Genomic DNA, 17,814 nt, shown 5'->3' with positions numbered 1-17,814 from the left:
AGTACAACGAGAATCCTCCTTAGAAGCAAGAATGACAAGATTTCATCTTTCATTCTTTGGACACATTGTCAGGAAGGACCAATACCTGGAGAAGGACATCATGTTTGACAAAATAAATGGAAGGTCAGCAAAAAAGTGGAAGACCATCAACAAAAAGGAATCGTACTATGGCAACAGTAGTGGATTCAAACAGAAACAATTGCTAGGTTGGCGTGGGGCCAGGCAGTGTTTCCTTCTCTTGTGCTATGAACCAGAACCAACTCAAAAGCACCCACCAACAAAACTTTTTTTATTTTTAATTTCCAAATTCTTCCTCACTCTGTTAGGCAGAGTAACTCAGTTTTCTTTAGCCCTTTCTTCCAAATTCAGTTCAGATCACCTTTCAAAGCCCAAAGCCCTTTGCTAAACTGCCTAATGTGACTGGGCTTTCTAGATTCCAGAGTATAATCTCCTTGACTGTTTTAGCAGCTCTGCTTGTGGCCAGCTTTCCCCATTGGGCACAGGCCTAGTAATCCGAGAGTCTTCAATACATCACGATGGAAGCAAAATTTATCTAGCACCTACTGCGTGCTGGTACTGGGTTAGGCATTACCATATATTTTTGCTGTATCATGTGCCCATATAAAGAATATGCACACAAATATAACTCACATAGCATACATTGCAAAAACTGTATAGCATGGCAGTATTTGCATAGAAATAGTTCATTCAATCCTTACTTTTAAAAAACCCTGTACAACAAAGATTACTATTATATTTCATTTTACAAATGCGAAACAAAGAAATCATTTTAGCTGTCTGTGGTCACTGAGTAGGAGTCCTGGTGGTGCAATGGCTAAAGCACCTGTCTGCTAATGGAAAGGTCAGCAGTTCGAACCCACCAGCAACTCCAAGAGACAAAGATGTGATAATCTGCTTCCATAAAGATTGCACCCTTAGAAATCCTGTGATGCTATTCTATACTGTCCTGTAGGATCTCTGTGAGTCAGAATAGATTCTACCACAATGGGTTTAGTTTTGATTTTTTTGTCAAAGTCAGATTTCGAAATACTTTACCAATATTGCTTGAGTGAATGAAAGGACAGGCAAACGACCATGGAGAGAAACTAGCCTGGACAGACAGGTAGGTTTGGAAAACCCTGGTGAGTAAGGTGGTGGTTGCTGCTCTGAACATAGAGGAAATCGCTTCACTCAGAGAAGCTAAGCAAGAAGAATGAGTAAGGAGCAGCAGAGAAAAAAAGGGCAACAGAAGAAAGAGATGGGCCAGATGGCAGAAGGCAACTTCGAAGAGGGACTGTCAGGAGGACTGGTGACAGATCTCCCAACTGGAACCGAAGCAGGGAGATGAGGAAGTTTAGAGGTGGAGTGCAGACATCTACCGTAAAGCGTCCGGCAGCGAAGGGAGAGTAGGGCAGGGTGTTCAGAATACCTTCCATCCAGGAAGGGCTTTGATATGTTTTAATATGGTTGAGGCCTTAGTGTGTTGATGTGTAGAAAGGAAGGAGCCTATGGTAAGGTGAGCAGGTGAATGGCCACTGAGCACACCCTCCTACAAGGTCTGCAGAATCCAAGAACTGCTCTGAGTGGGCCCAGGACTGATCCCGGTAGGAACTTACAGGCCCGAGGTATACTTGATGTGTCCTGGAAGTCAGGCTTAGAGGGGAACCCTGATCTACTCTGCCTTCTCTCAAAGAAATGGAATGAAGGTTTCTGTCCTGGACCTCTAGTGCCCCTCAGAGATCTACACACCGTGATTCGGGAAAGAAGAGAGAGAGGATGGAGGGTGGGCGGAGCTGGGCGGAGGGCGCCGGCCTCCCCCTCCCTCTGGCCATCTCAGGTGACAGGCCCGCCAGCCCCTAGCCCGCCCCGCCCCGCGGCATATTCGGGAGGCCTGGCCCTCAGTGTCCGAAAGAAGCCAGCGCCGCAGCCTCTACCCGTCGGTGCGAGAGTGGACCGGCGGCCGCCCTCCCTCGGACCCGCAATGGCCGCTGCGGCCACCCCCCACAGCCTCCTGGTTCTCCTCCAGGTGCTCGGACTCGCCATGGCACAGATTGTAAGTCCAGGGACCACCCCCTCAGCCGACGTCCAGGGTGCAAGTCTGGGGTCCGGAGCCCAGGACCCAGGAGTTAGGTGAAGGGCTCTGCCTGTCTCCCACTCTCTACTGACACCTCTTAAACCAAGTGGGTAGCTTGGGATAATCCCACCTCGCAGGTCTCCTCTGTGGGGAATCTATGGTGCATGCCCGGGCTCCGAGAAGGTATTGGGTGAGCCGGAGAACCAGGGGGTACCCTGCCCGGAGATGCTCGGCCTGGCTTGGGACAGGCCGCATGGGACAGGGGTTGGCGTCCGGTCCTGGCAGCCAAGAGATCCCCAGGTGGCGGGGGAGACAATGGTACCCATTCACGGGGCTCCCAAGCCTCCGCCCCCGCCGGCTCCAGCCAGACGCCGAGCCCGCTCCAGGTCGCGGGTGACGGCTTCGCGCGCGGGTATCTGACTTTCGAGGACTAACCAGACGCGAGCGTACTGGAAGAACCGGGTCCCGCTCTGTTTGGGACTGTATGCGGGTGGCAGCTTGCCTTCGGGTCGCCAGTCTGGCACTTCCCGGCCTGAGAAGAGCGCAGAACCTTTGACTAAATCGGGGAGGATGGGGGTGCTGTGGAGGGGCGCACAGGCTGGGAAAACAGCACGGGTGTCCGCCCCACTTGGTGGAAGAGGGCAGGAAGGGATGGGAGAGGTGGCTACTCACCGTATCTACCTCTGCTTCATTTAAAAGTGGTAATAAGGACTACATTCGCTGATGATACTAGGCACCACCCTCCGTACCATCTGTGATTAATTTGAAAGAACATCTCCATCTATTCCCACCACAACAGCAAAAGGGGCAACACCGTACACTGAAAATAGTAGTCCCACCTAGGACGGAATACTGGCTCCATCATTTACTCTCTGTGACCATTTCTCGTTTCACTTGCCAGCCTCTGGCAGACTCATGGCCACCCTGTGTGTGTCAGAGTAAAACTGTGCTCCACAGGACATTCAACGGCTGGTTTTTCAGAAGTAGATGCCAATCCTTTCTTCCAAAGTGCCTCTGAGTGGAACAGAACCTCCAACGTTTCTAAGACCATAAACCCAAACCAAATCTATTCTGAGTCACAGTGATTCCATATAGGGTTTACAAGAGTAAATTGTTACGTGAGCAGACAACCTCATATTTCTATAAGGAAGCAGCTGGTGGGTTTGAACCACCGACTTTGTGGTTAGCAGGACGGGAGCCTGATGGGAGGGAGAGGAAGGCTGCCTACAAAGAGCCAACTGGGCTCCTGTGTGGGCCCTTTAATATTTCTGAGCCTGGTTCCTCAACAGTACCTGGTACACAGTAGTATTTAAGGGTTTCTGAGGATGGGCCCGTGGGTTTGAAACGCCTACCTTGGCAGTTAGCAGTCGAGTGCTTATCCTACAGCTCCCTGCCGAGTTCTATCTGGGGAAGCTGCACCCCTGGAATCCTGCTCGTGGGTTGCTTGCAGCAACTACCCTGTTGTTGCGTTGTTTGAGGAATCACCCTGTGTATGTTTTCAGAGAGGTCCGCCCGGAGAACCAGGACCCCCCGGACCCCCGGGACCGCCGGGAGTGCCTGGATCAGACGGCATCGACGTGAGTCTGATGGGAGGGGGAGGGAGGCCGCCTACAAAGAGCAGCTTTGTGAGCCACGGGGTGGGGGTGGGGAGACGGGGATGGGTATGAAGACTTGGGGACTGGAGGCGCAATACCCCTTGTCGCCAATAGGCGGCGCCTGCCCGCACTACAAGGAACCCGTTTGTTCAGCAAAAACCTCAAACCATCCTTGAGCTGCCTAATAGGAGTCTGTTACAGCAGCCTGCGGACAAGGAGCTGCTGTTCCGCCTGCTGGCCACAGCTCTCCGAGTATCCATATACCCCTCTCTTCCTCTCCCTCCCGTGTATTGGAGGTAGAGACGCCTTAATCCTTATTCCAGTCCCTAGCATGCTTGGACGCTTCCTTAGGGAGCTTGGGAACCTTGGCCAGAAGGCCGATCAGCTGGGGTCAGACTCTTGTCTCTTCCCTTGGCTTTTTTCTTCCCGATTTAGAAACAGTTGAGGCTATAATCTGCTCTCCATAGCATGGTGAGGGTTAATACCTCATTCTGAAGACGTCCACAGGAGGTAAACTCGATGTTTACCAGACCAGACAGACTTCTATTCAACCTAGTGCCCCCAACCCCCCAACACAGGATGCTGGGGCTGGGCTCAGGCCAGACTTTCTGGCTGCCTCAGGCTCTGAAATGCCTAGAGGCCTCTTGGGGGCTACATCTGACTCCACAGCTCTGCCTGCACTCCACTAAGGTCTTTTGTCACAGGGGGAAGATGTTCTTCCTGCATTGGGAGCAGATTGAATCTGCCCCCAAACTCCATGTCCTCTCGCAAGTCCCCAAGCTCCATCATGGGTCCCCAAATTCCAAACTCCCTCACAGGGCCAAAGCCCCTTAGTCCTTGAACCCTGCCCCAGCCCCTTGTTTTTCTGATCCACAATCCAGAATAGAGCCACAGTCCTAACTTGCCACCTCTCCGAATTCCTCAGAAAACCACAGGCTTTTCCCACACTTGCCCAAATCCAAGAGGCCCCAACTCCTGAGGGTAACTTGGAGCCCACAGACCCATTTGCAAGTGCCCTAACTATATCTTACCAACATCAGTTGTCTAAAACCCACTTGAATGTTGATTCCACATTGTTCTGCCTGGCTGGGGTTAGTCTCAATCTACCTATGATTACTTTTTTAGGAGAAGGGGAATATTTTCCTAAAAAGTGTAAGGTTGAAGGAGCCCAGGACAGAATAGAGAACAGAGTGAGAAGAGAAACATTTGAAACTGGACAGCCAGGGCCTTTGTGTGCCCACTTGGGGTAGCATGAGGTGTAGAATGTTGTTTCACCAACTCTTATCTTGCAGGGAGACAAAGGGCCTCCTGGAAAACCTGGCCTTCTGGTGAGTGCTTTTCCCTCCTCCCTCCACAACCCCCCCTACACTGACCTTTAATCCTTCCATTCTTGTCCTCCTTTAATGTTTGTTCCACCTGTTTTCAAGGGACCTAAAGGGGAGCCTGGCAAACCAGGACCAGATGGGCCAGATGGGAAACCTGGGATTGACGTGAGTACTGGAGTGTTGGAAGGGCAGGTTAGATAGAGGACCACTCACTGACTTTCAGTGCCTGGGGTATGGGATCTTTGGGTACTGGCATCTTCACTGATCAGTTCAGAGCTGGTCAGCAGCATGGAGAATCCTCAGACCCTTAGCTGTGAGCCTCCTTCACCTTCATAGGACCTGTGACCTCCCCAGAACCTTACACATACACCAGAAGCATTGAGCCACATGCAAATGAAGGTCAAGAGGGCGGTCTTTGGTTTCTGTAGGGTGCAGGATTGTCCTGTGTGAGCAGGACTCAAGCTCACATTTCTGGCCTCCAAGCATCTGACTGAATACTCTGGGTGGGGCTGCCCCTGTGCCCATTCCCAGGGTCTCCCTCATCTCCTACCACCCTCTTGTACCCCCATCTCTCATCTCAGGAACAACCCAAGAGAGAAATATCACTAAGCGTAAGATCTCACAGGTCTCCCAGGGTCCCCCAAGGTCACAGGCTCTTGGATACAGCCTGTCCCAGGGCACTGGGACCCCCATCTGATTGGGGGCTACACGGGGGTCAATCAGTGAAAACTGGCCAGAAGTAGAGGCCTCCGTGAGTTGCCTCAGCCATGTTGATTCAGGAGGTGAGACTGGGGTGGTGACTCACCCACACTCTGCAAAGTTTACAAAGCGTATTGATTGCTTCCTACAAACTAGCACAGTGGTTCTAGCATCTATTCAGAAAGGTAAGCCTGATTAGCCCATTTTGCAGATGAGAAAACTAATAGTCAGAAAACGCTGCCAAGGGCAGGCTGATCTATGTCAAGGACTCTGAAACTGGGAGACATGAGGCCTGGGCTATGGCAAGTTTCTGACCTTGGTTTCTCATCTTTCAGAAAATGATAAGCTTGTCCTGCCTCCCTGTGGGATCTGGGGGAAGGGAAGGGGTGGTGTTGAGGATGGAGTGTAGAAAAAGGGGGACTAGGCCCACCTAGGAAAGGCCCATGGGCCTGTGGTGAGTGTGTCCTACCAGAGAGCAGGTATGCCCCTCATTGATCCTATCTACTCTTTTCACAGGGTTTAACCGGAGCCAAGGGGGAGCCTGGTCCCCTGGGAATCCCCGGAGTCAAGGTAAATAAGTAGTCAGCTGGGCTTCAGCATGGTCAGTCTAGGACCAAAGATCAGGAGGGGCTTCAATGAAGAGGAGCAGGGACCCACCTTCTGAACCCCTTCCATTGTTCCTGCAGGGCCAGCCTGGTCTCCCAGGTCCCCCTGGCCTTCCAGTAAGTATACCTCTCAAGGACTTTGAGGGACCCTTTGTGGGAAGGGGACAGTCTGAGGGGAAGCTGTGAACCCTTCCCTTCTTTCTGTTACAGGGCCCTGGCTTCGCTGGACCTCCTGTGAGTCCTCAGGGATGGGACAGGGTTCCAGGGAAGGAGGGGACAGAATATCTTTCGGGGCTAGCAGCATATTGTGATTCTGTGGGGGATGAGCAGATTTGTCAGACATCCTCATCCAGCCTACCCTGGGCCTATCTATGGTCTCGAACTCTCCGGTTCTTAAAGCCCAAATCAGCCAGTCTCTCGGGGGGTTGGTCACAAAATAAAAGTGGAGAAGGGGACTTTGGTGCTCTTTGCTGCCCATTCCTTCAGGTCTAGTGTGACATCCCAGTCATCAGTGTCTTTGCTCCTCCCTAGGGACCAGTTGGACCTGTTGGCCTCCCTGGTGAGATTGGAATCCCAGGCCCCAAAGTGAGTCCCAACTATGTCTCTGCTCATACTACTTTGTCCCCACCTCCAAGCTGGCTAGCTGAGGTACTCTCACTCCAGGGAATTCCTAGGCCACCAGGGAGCTCCCCCATGTCTGAAACAGAAGCCCTACCTGGTAACTTACTCTGCAGTAGGCCTTTCAGGGAGACCAAGGACTGGAACCATGCCCTGCCAATCAGCCCTGGATTTCTACAAGATTTCAACTGTCAGGAGGGCTGGGCAGTGGCAGGAATGGGAGCAGGGGGCAGAACTGACCTTGAGGGCTAGAAGGGGATATGATTTTGGTCCTTCCTGTTTCCAGGGTGATCCTGGACCAGAGGGACCAGCCGGACCTCCGGGACCCCCTGGGAAACCGGTAAGTGTCCTCAGTCCTGAGGAAGAAGGATCTTTGGCATAAACCTGAGTGGGGAAGGGTAACATCAGGCTCCATCCACTTACATCTCCACTCAGGGCCGCCCAGGAACCGTCAATGGCCTCGAAGGCAGCGCAGATTTCCTGGTAAGAGACAGGGCCTGGGGTGGGATTAATGTAGGGGAAGGGTGGGTCAGTTGGAGATAGGGTCAGCAGGATGGGTTCAGCCAAGTGGGGTGGAGGAGAGTTCAGGAGTTGGCAGGAAGTTGTTCTGAGAGTACTGCCCTTCCTTCTTGGGGCTGACCAGTGACTAGACCTGTGGGATTTTCTTTTCAGTGTCCAACCAACTGTCCTGCGGGTGTGAAAGGTCCCCAAGGGCTACAGGGAGTGAAGGTGAGCACTCATGGCCTGAGACTTGGGAAGGTGGAGCAGGTGACTGGGAGTGGGCCTCACCCTGTTTTCTCTCCTTCCCTTCAGGGGCATCCAGGCAAGCGTGGGGCTCTGGGAGATCCTGGCCATCAGGGGAAGCCAGTGAGTGTTCAGCAGAAGGCTATGGGAGGGAGGGTATGTGGAGAAGGTCCTACAAGAGTCTCCCCCTCCTTTGTTCTTCTGCCTTTCCCTGTGGGCCACTGGAGACAGAGCCTTGAACAGGGAGGCAGGAGTCTACGTTCCAGGTCATTGTGCCAAGAAAGTCGTTTCTCCTTGCTGAGCCTCAGTTTCCCCATCTGTAACATGAGACTGTGTGGTTCCTAGGATACTTTTGGTGGGGAAAGAGGATGGTATCTTGGCTGTCTGTATATCTGTCTGTCCATTCACCTGCCTCTCTGACAGCTCATTGCTGTCCCTTAGGGTCCCAAGGGAGATGTGGGTGCCTCTGGAGAGCAAGGCATTCCTGGACCGCCGGTAAGGACCACCTCCCCACTGAGGCCCTCCTCTCTGTCTTCCGGAGTGTCCTTCTGGATGCATTCACTTGCCCAGTTGGGAGTGTCTCTGGGTGGGGAGAGGGGCTGAATGTCAGAAATGAGGGGACAGGACCCAGGCTGTCAGAAGACCCAGTTGAGGAACGTGGTAAGTCCCATCCCAGCTCTGAGCCTCAGTGTCTCATGTGTGTATAGGGACACTGCTGCCTGCTTCACAGGGGCATTGTGAAGATGGAGGAAGGAGGGGAGGTGTGTCAGAGAAATACCATGAGTGGGTCACCATGAGTGGGTCTTCTAATCACCATGACTGTCACTTTTCTGTCTTGACAGGGTCCCCAGGGCATCAGGGGCTACCCGGGCATGGAGGGATCTAAGGGAGAGACGGTAAGTCTGGGGATATCCTGAAAGAGCTGCCATGACCTCTGGGGTCACTTATCATTCATCTGGGGTTAGAGGTCACTTGACTACTGGGGTCCAGTTAGGACTGACCTGCAACCCTCTCCTCTCCCCAGGGTCCTCAGGGGTACAAAGGCATGGTGGGCTCCGTTGGTTCTGCTGGGTCCCCGGTAAGTCTGCTCCTGCCCAGTCCACCACCACCACCCTCCCCACCTCCTCCAGTCTGGGGTCCTGGAATTGCAAAGTGAGTGCAGCTCTCTCTGAGCCACATAACCTGGATTTTTGTCTGTCCTTGCCAGGGTGAGGAAGGGCCACGGGGGCCCCCAGGCCGAGCAGGAGAGAAGGGAGATGTGGTGAGTCCTGAGCCACTCCATGTCCAGTCAGGGCCCCAGGAGAGGACTGGGAAGGACTCAGCTCCTCACAAAGCAGATCCTTCGTGTGTGTGTGTGTGTGTGTGTGTGTGTGTGTGTGTGTGTGTGTGTGAGAGAGAGAGAGAGAGAGAGTGAGAAAGAGAGAGAGAGAGATTGAGAGAGAGAGGAGAGAGACTCTCTGTGTCTGTGCATCAGGGAACACTACCAGGGAGGAGTGTCTATGCCAAATGCTCAGCCTGCTCATTCAGCCCCATCAGCCCCGATACCCCTTGTTCCTCCATGTTCATCCAATTGCTGGCCAAATTCAGACTTTGGGAAAGGCCATGGGATCTTGTCCCACGGTCACTGGAACCAGACAATGAGATTCCAGCAAATCATTCATAAGGTTAATGGGATTTAGTCTGGATCCCATCTTTTTGGGGGTCTTCCTCTTTTTGGCTGACCCTCTAGTTTACTAAGCATCATGTCCTTCTCTAAAGATTGCTCCCTCCTGACAACTGCTAGTAGGTAATGAATCCTCACCTGCCTGTCTCCTAGATTCCAGTAGTAACAGTCCACCATGCTGGCTTCTTCCATCCCTTCCTGCCTTCATTTTGTTGTTACTGTTTTGCTCACATCTTTTAAACAAATCCTTAATGTCATGTCATTTTACCCTGAGGTACTTCTCAATGTATCTCTAAAAAACAAGGCCTTTTTCTTACATAATCACAATATCATTATTATACCTAATAAAATTAACAATTATTTCTTCTTATCTTCATCTAATTACCAACCAGTCAGGAGCCCTATTGTCTCAAACAGTTAAGCATTCTGCTGCTAACCAAAAGGTTGGTGGTTCAGAGTCGCCCAGCAGCTCCTGGGGAGAAAGACCTGTTAATCTGCTTTCATACAGAGAACAGTCAAGAAAACCCCTAGAGCACGTCTCCTCTGTAACGTGGGGCTACTATGAGTTCAAATCGACTCCGTGGCAGCAAAAACAACAAACACAAGTTTGGGTTTATTTATTCCCCCAATTATCTCAAAAAATATATATCTTTTTACAGTTCTTGCTCAAATCAAGACCCAAACAACGTTCACACATCATAGTGGGTTGTTGTGTCTCCTGACATGAGTGGCATTTAGGGCATTGGCCAGGGTCCCAGAGAATGCTGGCTTCCATCCCTACCCCGGCCCCAGCCCAATTGACCTCTACTCTCTTCTCCTGATTCCCGGGCAGAAAGGACTTTCGTGGGCCCCTCTCCAGGCCCTGCACAGTGTGGCCTGTGCAGTAGGACCCTGAAACCCAGAGATCACTATTTAGTTCTCCACCTCTCTGAACAGCCAGCAGGGGCTCCGTGTGTGGAAGGGACCTGATCTCTATCTATTTTGCAGGGCAGCCAAGGTGTGCAAGGAACTCAGGGAATAACAGGCCCTAAAGGAGCAACTGTAAGTATGAGGCCCAGGCCCACATGACAGAGGGCTGTTGGTGTTAAGTGCCATTGAGTCGGTTCTGACTCAGTGATGTTCTATAAGCTTTCTGAGGAGCCGCTGGTGGGTTTGAACCACTGACCTCTCGTTTAGCAGTCCAGTACTTATCCTACAGTAGTACCACAGAGGGCAGAGCAGAGTGCAGTCAGCTTTGTTCACACCTCCTCTTAGGGGAGCCTGGGAATCTGTTGCAGGCAGGTTGGCTCTGTGACCTCAGGACATGCCTTTTGCTCTCTGTGAAACAGGGGTGATGGTGTATGGGGATGGAAGCTTGCAGCAATCTGGGAAATTTATCACCAACACAGGGTTCATCCCTAACATCCCACTTCTACTTCAGCTCCCCTCACCCAGTTGACTGGTAGGCTTTCCCAAGATGAGCAGACTTACTATCACATGAGTGGGTGACTGACCCCAGGATATTCCCATTGTGAGGTCCCCTAATCTTGTCTCCTGAGCAGGGTCCACCGGGCATTGATGGCAAGGATGGGACCCCCGGCATGCCTGGCATGAAGGTAGGAGTGGGGCTACTGGTGGAATTGGGGTAAAGGTCAAGACACCCCCCACTCAATCAGGACCCTGAACCTCATCATCCTGCTCCTATAGGCCTAGGAGCCTGGGATCCTCAGGAGTGTCAAACCGGCCTCAGTTTCCTATTTGCACATGGGTGAAAGCCATAGGTCCTCTGGTTGGAGCTGTAATTGGGGCCTCTGGCTCTTTATCTCTCCAGGGCAGTGCAGGACTGGCTGGACGGCCAGGAAACCCAGGTCACCAGGGTCTAGCGGTGAGTATTTGATGAAGCCACAGGTCCTGCCCCACAGGTGAGTTGCTCTCTCTGGCCTCAAAGGGCTCAGGCATTCCTGTTCAACTCCCTACTATGGCATGAGCGGCTGATGAGGTTAACATTTCAACCTGGTTTAAATCTCATCCTTTGGACAGTTGATTTAACTATTCCAATCTTTCATGCTGCCTAAGTAGAAACTGATCATTTCTCTGCTAAAGCATCTTCTTTAGCTCACCAGTCAGTGCCTCCAGAAAAGTCATTCAGTCTCGTCATTGGGTAAATAGTTCTTGAGTACCTGAGGCACATTAAGTGATAGGAAAAATATGCACTCTGTTCTTACAGCTCACCTTGGTATTCAAGAACTATCAATTCTGACTCCAACCTTCTCTTCCTGCTTCATCAGCAACTGCCCTTCTAAGTCTTCTCTCTTCTCCACACGTCCCCCAAAGTGCTGTGGCTTTTCTCCCTCTAGGCTTTTGTTTTTGCTGGTCTCTCAGATTCAAACGGCTTTCCTATCTCTGCCTTTTCACCTTTCAGACATACCTCCATCCTATACCTTCTAAGAACCTAGCGTGGGGGTCCTCTTGCCCTCCTTGCCAGGAATACTGAATGGCTGAAGTTTACTTATATGCTCATGTACAGACTGTGTTCCTGGAGGCACTTACATGTGCATGTATGAACCTGTGTGCCTGGGAGCACATACATGTACTCATCTTCTCCCTGTGGACCACAGGCTCTGATAGGCAGGCCTCTCTTTATGCTACTTCTCTCCCACTTGGGCTCAGGAAGTCAGGGGTGGAGGGCATAGTCAACTTTATGATGCCATAACTTAGCCTTCTTTATTTGCTCCAAGGTGGGGAAATGGCAATTAGGGGTGGGAGACAAAGCAGCCAGTGTACAGGGGCCTCGTGCTGGGACAGGAACTGATGTCAGTTTCTTTCTGCAGGGTGTGCCAGGCCAGCCTGGAACTAAAGGGGGCCCTGGAGACAAGGTGAGGTGACCCCAAATTGGGGGCAGAATTGGTCCCATTTGAGCAAGGGAGCCTAGAGACAGACAGGAATCAGGGCCATGACTTAAAGACTGAAAGCCCCAGGCCTCATGCAATGCTCAGTTATTCAACCTGGAGACTGCCTCTTGGGTCTAAATAGCCCCTACCCCTCTGCTAGCCCACCTCAGTGGAGACCAAATGGTATAGAAATTCAGTAGAGTCCAGAGACCACAACCAAGAACACCTTCTCCCTGATTCAGTTGGTCGAGTCTGTTTAGGGTACACTGGACTTCCCCAAGGCCACAGGCCTGACTGTGCGACCCAGACCCACCTTAGAACTATGTTTTCCTATAGGGTGCGCCAGGCCAGCAGGGCCTCCCGGGATTCTCTGGTCCCCCTGGGAAGGAGGTAAGTGACTGCCCACTCCACTGACACAGGGCTCTTGCTTTGGCCATCCCATGCCTGAGGACCCTGAATGGTTCTCTCAGCACATGGTCAGGGTAAGGTCAGGGGGTAGTGTCCTAGCTTGGGAGGTGTCCTAGGTGTCCTAGTCTGGACTCTGCACTGACCCATTAGCCAAGCAATACTCCCTTCTCCTCTCTGAGCTTCCCCCTCCCCAGTTTTCCTGTGTATAGTGTCATGAGGGTGGAGCTGGTTCTATCCGGGTATGGCGTCCCCAAATGGCCAAGCTGATTGGGGCTGAGAATCCAACAGTCATTCATTTATTCATTCTATAAGCATTCACCAAACACCTACAACTGTGTTAGATACCGAGATAGACATAGTCTCCTGTTCACATGGAGTGTACACTTCAGTGAAAGAGACAGACGTTAAATAAATGATCACATGACAACTCATTAAAATTGTTTTGAGTTCTTGAAGGAAAAGACAGGGACCTGAGAATATAGAACATGGGAATTAAGGCTAACCAGGTGTTCAAGGTAGGGTCCTGACAGGACTAGTGTTTACTCCACTTTCTTTGTCCCCCAGGGAGAGCCAGGGCCTCGAGGAGAAATTGGTCCCCAAGGCATCATGGGGCAGAAGGTAAGTGCCTGGCACAGTGGTCCTTCCCTGGGGTACTTTGCAGCAACTGGCACTGCTGAATCCAAGATCTGGATCTTCTCCCTGGCTCCAGCACCTGCTCATTCCCTCCTAGTCCATGTGAGACCTCCTTAGCCTGTGTCTCACTTTGTTGGTCTGTGAAATGGAGTCAAAGACCTTTATGCTAGTGATGGCAGGAGTGGAGGGCAGCCCGACTACACAGCGTCCAGGGCCTGGCCGCCCCTGCTGATTGCCTGTCCATGACTCTTTCTTTCCATTTCAGGGTGACCAGGGTGAAAGGGGGCCAGTGGGGCAGCCAGGTCCTCAAGGTCGGCCGGTGAGCTGAGGCCTACTGAAGTAGGGGTGGAGTAGGGATCATCATATCTGGGTGCCTCTTTTGATTTATTCCTCTGATTTCTCCTCAGGGCCCAAAAGGAGAGCAGGGATCACCTGGAATTCCAGGGCCCCAAGGCTTACCAGGCATCAAGGGAGATAAGGTATCAAATGGGGCCTGAAAGAACCTCTCAGACTCAGAGCTGGAGGAGGGGAGTCTAGAGCTCAGTTAGCCCCTTCTTGAGAAGTTCCAAATCTTCATGAAACAATTTACCCTCTAGGGGACCCAGGGCTCTGGTCAGGTGGGGATGCCTGGGGTAGGGTGGGGGACCCCATACCCTTAACTCCCCTTTTCTGCAGGGCTCTCCCGGGAAGACTGGCCCCCGCGGTGGAGTGGTGAGTACAGCACTTCCTCTGTCCCATGCTGTCAACTCTCCATGTCCCCAACAAGCTGCACTAACCTGTTCTCTCCTGGCAGGGTGATCCAGGTGTAGCCGGCCTCCCAGGAGAGAAAGGCGAGAAGGTGGGTGGGCTACGTTGAGGTGGGCTGGGGAGCAACGGTGGGGGGGGGAGGGGCGACCCTGGCCATCACTTTGTGACTGTGGTTACTTTGTCTACAGGGGGAGTCTGGCGAGCCGGGACCCAAGGGACAGGTGAGTCCTGCCCTTCGGTAGTAGCCCTCCCCTTCCCTCGGCCCTGCCCTGGGATCCCCTCCTCTCCTGGCATCACAGCTACATCTCCCTGCTTCTTCCACCCTGCACCCCATACCTGAGTACCCCTCTTCCCTCTGCCCGGGCAGCAAGGAGTCCGTGGAGAACCAGGCTATCCTGGGCCCAGTGGGGATGCAGGTGCCCCAGGGGTGCAGGGCTACCCGGGGCTCCCTGGCCCTCGAGGACTGGCTGGTGACAGAGGCGTGCCTGGACTTCCTGGGAGACAGGGCGTGGCGGTGAGTTGACCCCTGGGAAGGGGGATTCTCCTACTTAGAAAATGTCTTTAGGGGTGCTGTTTATTCCCCAAAGACTAGGAAGTCCCTGAAATGGGCGGGCGGGCTTCTCTGAGCTTGATTCCAAGGCCCTGATCAGAGATGAAGGTCTGGGTGCAGCAGGAGGGATACTGACAAGTACTTCCTGTGAGGACCCTGCTCTCTGATGGGAGCAGGAGAGGCTCACAGGATGCAGGAGTGGTTAGCCCTGGCAGGCAGCTCAGGGCTTGCTTTCTTGCTGAAAGACCCCTCTGCTCTCAGGGTCGAGATGCCAGTGACCAGCACATCGTGGACGTGGTACTGAAGATGCTGCAAGGTGCCCTTATCCCACCCCACAGCCAATTTCAGGGCATCTCCATCTTCAGGAGCCCCTCCCTGTGGCCTTGTTCCCTGACCAGAGTGTCAAGAGCCCTGGGTGTTCCTCCCAGCTCTGCCTCCAAGTGGCTAGGGGACCTTGAATAAATCCCAGCCCTCTCTGGACCTCTGACTTCAGTGAAACAGAGCCTGAGGAAGGGGAAGCTTGCATGAGCTTTCTGCGGGGGCAGGGGCTGTGAAGATGCTCTGCCTCTCTCAGTTTAACATCTCACAGAACTCTCTAACCCCCTCCTTTCCAGAGCAACTGGCAGAGGTAGCTGTGAGTGCCAAGCGGGAAGCCCTGGGTGCAACGGGAATGATGGGGCCCCCAGGGCCCCCAGGGCCTCCTGGGTACCCAGGCAATCAGGGACCTCATGGGCATCCTGGCCCTCGGGGAATCCCTGGCATTGTAGGAGCCGTGGGTCAGATTGGCAACACCGGGCCCAAGGGTGAGTATGCTGTTCTGCGGTGTAGAGGGAGCTGGGCTGTGGGGATTGGCCAAAGGCTTCTGTGGCTTCAGGCTGGCGACTGTATCCCAGGAAGACACACAAGACACTTTACCCCCATTTCCCCTCAACCAGCTTTTTCATGAACTACTCTTAGGCTTTCTTGTTAAGTAGCAGAGTATTTTCTAACATAGGTTTGGGTTGTTGTTTTTTTTTGGCTTTTTGACTTAATGTTACCTCATAAACATCTTTCCATGTTCTAGCGGAGAGGAGGCAGGTTAGCTAAGTAGTGAAGAGGAAAAGCTCTGGAGTCCCAGACCTACCAGTTTCCCATTGTGGACCTTGGACAAGTTGCCTCTGAATCTCCTTAGATTTATCATCTGTAAAGTAGGGATATTAATAGCATCATATTGGGGATTCTATTTAGAGGTTATTTCCATAAAGTTCCTGGTTCACTACTTGGCACATAATAAATGTTAGCTATTATTATTTGGACTACCAGAAGAACAAACACATCTGTCTTGGAAGAAAATGCAGCCAGAATGCTCCATGAGGATAGCAAGACTTCATCTCGCACAGTTTGGACATACAGTCAGGAGGAATCAGTCCCTGGAAAAGGCCATCGTGCTTGGTAAAGCTAAGGGTCAACAAAAAAAGAGGAAGACCCTCAACAAGATGGATTGATATAGTAGCTGCATCACTGGGCTCAAACATAACTGATTGTGAGGATGGTGCAGAACCAAGTGCGTTCCATCCTGTTGTGTATCAGGTTGCCAGGAGTCAAAACAAACTCGATGACACCTGAAAACATCAATTATTATTTGGGGTCCCGGTTGTGCTAACATTTAATGCACATGGCTGATAATGTTAAAGTTGGAGGTTCACGCTTTCCCAGGGAAACCTCAGAAGAAAGGCCTGCTAGTCTACTTCCAGAAAGTTAGCCGTTCTATGGAGCACAGTTCCACTCTGATACACATGGTCACCATGAATCAGAATTGATTTCATGGCAACTGGTTGGGACTGGCGTTATTATTAGACACTCCTGTAACAACCTTTAACAACTGCAATCTTCTGTCCAATGTCTTGGACTTTATGTATTTAACTGGTCCTACATAGCCATTTCTAGCTTCTCTATTGTAAAATAGCACAAAACCCCTAAGCAAACCCAGTGCTTTGACTCACAGTGACCCCATAGGACAGAGTAGAATTGCCCATAGCGTTCCCAAGGCTGAGAAGTTTTATAGAAGCAGATTGCCACATCTTTCTCCCAAGGTGAGTTCAAATCACTGACCTTTTGGTTAGCAGCTGAGTGCTTTAATCTGCATAAGACAGGGATAATTGTTTTGTGTGTGAAACAGAAATTAAATCGCAAAGTAGGAAAGCCATCTTCCAATTATGAAAAATCAAGGCACCCTTCTTTCTCTGCAGGAAAACGCGGAGAGAAAGGTGATCGAGGAGACATGGGACGTGGACATCCTGGGATGCCTGGGCCCCCGGGGATCCCAGGTAAGACCTTGGTCCTGCCCAGCTGCAATTCTGCCCTCTGGCTGTGGGATCTGATGACCCATGGACACCTGGGTCCCTTCATGGCAGCCAGCTCAGTCCTACATAGCCAGCTTTTCATCTCTCTGGAGTACCATGAACCTTAAGGTTCTAAGAACTTCCTGGGATGCACCAGGGTCTGCTTCATGGAGGACAGGGAAGGTCCTCTTCTCACAGGGCTCACTGAGTTGGGAGTAATGGATAATCATACATGACTCATAGAACTTCTCAGGGCTGGGGCAGTCCCTTCTTTCTATGGGGTCCTTGGTCTCATTTTCCCCAACTGAAATATGAGACTTAAGAATTCTAGTCAGAGACTGGAGGAGGCCCTGATATCTTGACCTTCTCCCTTGACACAGGCCTCCCTGGCCGGGCTGGCCAGGCAATCAATGGCAAGGATGGAGATCGAGGATCCCCAGGGGCTCCAGGAGAGATGGGCCACCCAGGCCTGCCAGGCCCTGTGGGGCTGCCTGGCTTCTGTGAGCCTGCAGCCTGCCTTGGAGCCTCAGCCTACGCCTCTGCCCGCCTAACGGAGCCAGGATCCATCAAAGGGCCATGAGCATCAGGCTGGGATAGAGCCTGCTGGGCATGCTGGAGAGAAAGAACCAGGTCCCCTCTGGGTGGATGTGCACCCCACCCTCCAGCCCAGGAAATTCGTTTTCCTAGGACCTTCTATCTAGAATCCAGGAGTTTTTAGGAAAAGGACATTCTAAAGCATGAAAGCATGGGGGAAAGGGAGGAAAGGCATCAGAGTGAAAAGCCAGAGCATGTGTCACTGAGAGTTGAAGCACCAAAGAGAAAAATAAGGTGGCTTTCCTTCTCAGAACACCACTCGGATGTTACCAAATGTCTCCTTAATCGGCATCATCCCACCAACAATCTTGTCCTTGAGGTTTTTGCCAGTTCCTGGCCCTGTCCCGACCCCTGGACTTACTAGAGGA

General features: G+C 52.0%; 1 protein-coding gene across 1 annotated transcript; it reads left to right on the top strand.

Annotated features, from left to right (window-relative positions):
• The first annotated feature begins 1,981 nt into the window (after positions 1–1,981).
• On the top strand, positions 1,982–17,526 carry COL9A2 (collagen, type IX, alpha 2). Its single transcript, XM_006867588.1, has 32 exons — positions 1,982–2,053; positions 3,577–3,651; positions 4,962–4,997; positions 5,097–5,159; positions 6,210–6,263; positions 6,380–6,415; positions 6,509–6,532; positions 6,830–6,883; positions 7,203–7,256; positions 7,352–7,399; positions 7,589–7,645; positions 7,730–7,783; positions 8,102–8,155; positions 8,503–8,556; positions 8,685–8,738; positions 8,868–8,921; positions 10,311–10,364; positions 10,865–10,918; positions 11,134–11,187; positions 12,134–12,178; positions 12,530–12,583; positions 13,166–13,219; positions 13,500–13,553; positions 13,642–13,713; positions 13,910–13,945; positions 14,028–14,072; positions 14,170–14,202; positions 14,349–14,495; positions 14,793–14,847; positions 15,146–15,334; positions 16,760–16,837; positions 17,233–17,526. The coding sequence occupies exons 1-32, from the start codon at positions 1,982–1,984 to the stop codon at positions 17,430–17,432; spliced, it is 2,067 nt and encodes a 688-aa protein (XP_006867650.1). The 3' UTR covers positions 17,433–17,526.
• The last annotated feature ends 288 nt before the right edge of the window (positions 17,527–17,814 follow it).

This window comes from Chrysochloris asiatica, unplaced genomic scaffold, assembly GCF_000296735.1.
Source record: "Chrysochloris asiatica unplaced genomic scaffold, ChrAsi1.0 scaffold00106, whole genome shotgun sequence".
NCBI classification, from domain to species: Eukaryota; Metazoa; Chordata; class Mammalia; order Afrosoricida; family Chrysochloridae; genus Chrysochloris; species Chrysochloris asiatica.
Note: the sequence above shows the minus strand (reverse complement) of the source record. Positions and strands in the feature narration are given on the sequence as shown.

Bases quoted from the DNA above. Each gene is read 5' to 3' on its own strand.
- COL9A2 (XM_006867588.1), top strand. From the start codon at position 1,982: ATGGCCGCTGCGGCCACCCCCCACAGCCTCCTGGTTCTCCTCCAGGTG. The intron at 7,784-8,101 runs GTGAGTGTTCAG...GCTGTCCCTTAG, and splicing joins CTGGCCATCAGGGGAAGCCA to GGTCCCAAGGGAGATGTGGG. The intron at 13,946-14,027 runs GTGAGTACAGCA...CTCTCCTGGCAG, and splicing joins CTGGCCCCCGCGGTGGAGTG to GGTGATCCAGGTGTAGCCGG.